Source organism: Triticum dicoccoides, chromosome 3B (assembly GCF_002162155.2).
Source record: "Triticum dicoccoides isolate Atlit2015 ecotype Zavitan chromosome 3B, WEW_v2.0, whole genome shotgun sequence".
Classification (NCBI taxonomy): Eukaryota; Viridiplantae; Streptophyta; class Magnoliopsida; order Poales; family Poaceae; genus Triticum; species Triticum dicoccoides.
In genome coordinates this window covers 231,285,224-231,289,495 of record NC_041385.1, presented here as the reverse complement: position 1 = coordinate 231,289,495, position 4,272 = coordinate 231,285,224, and the positions used below count along the sequence as shown (strand labels likewise).

The 4,272-nt window shown below is 57.2% G+C and overlaps 1 protein-coding gene across 1 annotated transcript; it reads right to left on the bottom strand.

Moving 5' to 3' along the window:
* Positions 1 to 1,291: 1,291 nt before the first annotated feature.
* On the bottom strand, positions 1,292 to 4,045 carry LOC119275671 (WRKY transcription factor 6-like). Its single transcript, XM_037556563.1, has 6 exons — positions 3,619 to 4,045; positions 3,384 to 3,485; positions 3,078 to 3,251; positions 2,657 to 2,983; positions 2,433 to 2,546; positions 1,292 to 2,294 (listed from the first exon to the last, which is right to left on the bottom strand). Exons 1-6 carry the CDS (start codon positions 3,925 to 3,927, stop codon positions 1,590 to 1,592), a joined length of 1,731 nt encoding a protein of 576 aa, XP_037412460.1. The 5' UTR covers positions 3,928 to 4,045; the 3' UTR covers positions 1,292 to 1,589.
* Between the last annotated feature and the right edge of the window lie 227 nt (positions 4,046 to 4,272).

Below are 4,272 nucleotides of genomic sequence, written 5' to 3'. Positions count from 1 at the left end.
ATCCGTACTAGCATTATGTATAGACATGTCTACTTTTTGCGTACAACGTGCTTGTTTAGATCGTAATCAGTATGTCGTTAATTGTCAATGCCATAATCATGAAAAATTGTATATTTACTCAGCAGAAACATTGTCTCAATTATGTTTGCACGGCTCACAACACTATTTGTTGGTTACAAGGAGGGCCCCATTCATTCATGATATTGTATTAGCAGCCTGTTGATATGGAATAATATTCCATGATTACCCGAAAAAATAATGTACATGCGAATGCCTTCTCGTGAAAGCACGTAGAATATCCAAACCAAGCTACCTCGGAGACTTCCTCTCCACGACTCGCGCGAAAGACGCCTCAGAATTATAAGGGCCCCTCGTGCACATCTCGTATTTTGGCGAAAAATCTCGTAGACCCCGCCGTAAAGTCCGACCGCAAGCGCGCGAGCAAGCAAAGCCAAAGCCGAAGCCGGTGGACGGTGGTGACCGTCCCAGAGACGGCAGGCGGCAGCAAGACGAGGCCACAGCTGCGCGCGAGACCCCACCCGTTTACGTGCTGCGTATGGGGACCAGGTCAACACCTCCAACTGTCCCGTACGTAATCGCCTCCCCCGATACCGATACCGCCGCGGGCCCCACTTGAAAACGCCCCATGCCTCCAAGTCCACAGACGACGCGACGCCGACGACGACGAGACACCAAAGCTCCGTGCCGTGCCAGATCCACGCCGAGGGTCCCCATGATTTCTCCCCTTCCGGGTGCCACATTTTCCCCGTGCCGCCTCGCGTCGCGGCATGAGTTTCCCTCCCTGCGCTGCGCCCATGCCCACGACGCCCAGCTACGCGCCAGGCAGGCAAACCCACACCAGCTTAACTGAGACTGCGAGTCCTTGGAGTGCTCCCCATGCGGAGCTTCCCGTACATGTTCAAACTTCATTCAAACTAAAAAGTTTAGGTACGTGCAACGTTGCAGGCATCAAGCATGTGATGTACTATTCAAATGGGGACGAACTGACCAACAGTACAGCAGGCGTGTTACGTGGCGGGCCCCGGCCTGCTGACTTGGTCTACGCGGGACCGATGACGAGATCACATTCACATCCGAGCGAGCCGGCTGGGCAGCGACTTGTATGAAAATGCCAACGAGAAGAAGGTAAAACAAGCCAAGACAAGAGAGCCGGAAAGGGGAGAGGGGGTGGAAAAGAATGTCAAGATGTGAACAAACACGTAGATGAGCATCCGGTAGGCTGTCCTTGTTCTTTACCCCCACATTTCTTCTGCTTTGACTAGCATAGATATATCTCTGAGGCGCCATTATTTTACTTATTACTGTAGTTATAATTATTACAGTGAAATATCAACAGCTGCGGGCGATGAAAAAGAACTAAGGGGAAGGAATGAACTAATACAACTTTGTTTTTTTGCCGCCGCAAAATCACGAAAGAAAAAGGGTGATCGTATATAATGCTTGGTATCAAAACCAAAGAAACGTCTCGAGAAGCTAATCCTGACCAAAGAAGAATGGAACACCATCCGTGTATAACTTGCAACCTAGCTATCTGGTTTCTCAACTCTTTCCGAACTTGACGAAGCCGTTCATTGAGTCTCGCTGTTGGTGTTGTTGCTCGTCGTGTTGTTACTGGTCGTCGTCACGTTGTTGTTACTGGTGTTATTATTGCTGTTGTTCGCGTTGCTGTTGCCGGCGGCGTGCTGGCCGGCCATGATCGACGAGATGGCCGCCGCGAGCGCCACGGTGAAGTTCGGGTCCGCGGTGATCGCAGCCGCCGCTGCGCTGACGGTGTCTGACAGCTGGCCTGGCAGGCCCATCGGCGGCCTAGGCTGCGCGAACTGCCCGGCGTCCACCGAGTCGGAGGACATCTGCAGCCCAGAGAACTTGGACTGGTTGTACAGCATGTGCGGCGGCATCGCGAAGGCCGGGGCCATCCCACCGCCGGGCATCGGAACATGGAACTGCCCCGGTGCATGCGGTCGGGCGACGTTTAGCGGCATGGCGTTGGGCGCCCCGGGCGGGGCGTGGGTGAGGTCGAGCGTGACCGTCGGGAACGGCGCGGACGCCGAGATGGTGGCCATGCTGGACGAGCACGGAAGCACGGTGCGCGCGAGGAAGTTGGAGCTCATGAGCCCCGCGCCGTCGGCGCTGGGCATGGAGCCGGAGAGCAGCATGGACGCAGCGGCCGACGTGGTAGACGCCATGGCCATGGCGGCCGGCGGGAGCGGGTGGTTGTGCGTGCCCTCGTACGTGGTGATGAGGATGGTCCGGTCCTCGGCGCATCGTTGCACCTGTTAGTCAATGGCATCACGCATAAAGAAAAAAGTTAGACCAATCATACACCCCGTCCCCGATACGCTACTTCCGGACGTACACCTTTGACCAAGAAGCGAGCCAGTCGTGGCTAGTTAGTTAGGACTTAGGAGTACCTGCTTGCGCACCGGGCAGCCGGTGGCCATGGTGCACCGGTAGTAGGCGCGTGGGCAAGGGTTTCCCTTGGCCATCTTCTGACCGTACTTCCTCCATTGGCATCCATCGGCGATCTGCACCCATGCACGTACGGTAAGGTCAGCACGATTCATACACAAGGACTAGTCAAGATTGCAAGTGCAAAAACTAGGAAATGATCAAGAAGAACAAGAAGCAGGCTCACAATCGGGGCTTCGGATCGGGCGCGAACGGAGACACGGGCCTTCCTCATGGTGGCCTCCTGCGCTTGCTGGTCGTGGCCCTTCGCCGCCGCCCCCAGCTGCTGCTGCTGCTGCTGGCTCATCCCGCGTCCGGGCAACCACCCCGCGGTGGACGGGCCGTCAGGGTTTTCGCCGCGCTCAGGGTCCTCGTTTCCGTTGGACGACGACCGCCGCGGGCTCCCGACCTCCGTGGACGAGTTGGAGGGCTCTTCCGCCACGTCAGCGCTGGCTCCCGACGGGCCCAGACCCAGGAACTGCCTCGGCACGATGGCACTCTCGTTCTTGCCATCCTAATAAAAACGGAAAAAGAGGAATTGATTGAGTAAATTTCTTGGCCAAGTCAACTAGTGATCCCTAGCTAGGTTAGAGGAGTAAGAATAGTACCTCGTGGGTCGGAGGTTGTTGCGGCTGGACCGGAGGCATCTGGGTCCTTTGCTGCATGAGCGCGACGAGATGCATCTGCAGCGCATGGTAGCTGTTGTTGACCTGGGTCAACATCCCTCGCAGCCGCTGGTTCTCCTCGTTCATGCGGCTCAGCTCGGCCTGTATCACCGCCAGCTGCAGGACGCGACACGCGTAAGTTAATACCGATCGAGTCAAACACCACCGGCCAGATCCACCATGTTCGCCGTCGACAACGCTAATCGACGAGATCGAGATTGTATGGACAGATCATGGATAACTACGTACCTCGCCGGTGTTCCTGCCGTTCCTGTCTTGGTCGGCCCGGGACGCTCCGTCGTCGTCGACCACCATGGACCGGTCGCTCCTCGTGTTGTTCCCGGGAAGGAGCTGCAGGATCGAAAGGTAAGTATTAGATCGCCGTACATATATATATATATATAGAAAAACAAGCAGTGCCGGCTGCCAAGTCTTGCCATTTAACAAGGAAGAAGAATGGGTGAAGAAGCGGTGACGGACGTACGTTAATGGTGAGGTCCTCCTTCTTGATGGCGAGTCCGGCGGCGGAGGCTTGATCCTTGTGGTCCTCCGCGTCGGCCCCGGACGAAGCCCGGCTCTTCTTCATGTTCTTCTTCTCGTCGGAAAAGAAGTCAACCTCGATGGACCTCCTCCCCCTGCCGCCGCCGCCACCGCCTCCGCCGTCGTCCGCCTCCATGCTCCTATGGAACGGCGCCGGCGACAGCAAGTTCAAGAAGCCGAGCTGCCGCGGCGAGGCGTCCAGGGCTAGCAGTCCTCCTCCTCCTCCGCCACCACCGAGGTGGCCCTTGTCCATGCAAATCGAGAGCCTCCTTGGAGAAGAGAGAGACGCCTTGGTAGCCGAGGGGAGAGGGAGAGAGAAAGAAACGTGTCGTAGAGACCGAAAGAGGGAGGAGTCTGAAGTCTCTCCCCGGTAGGACGGGGCGCGTATAAAAAAGGGCGAGCTGGCTGGGAGGCCCAGATCTGACATCAGGCGCTGCGTCAGTGCGGGGGCCCACGTGGCGCGGCAGGAGTGGCGGGAGGGACGACGACCCGATCCCGGGCCCACGAGGACCGGATCGCCCTTTCCGGCGAGGCGGAGACGGACGGCAGCTGGCTGGGCTTTGGCTCCATGTTATTTTCGTGCTTGTCTGCGCTTTTC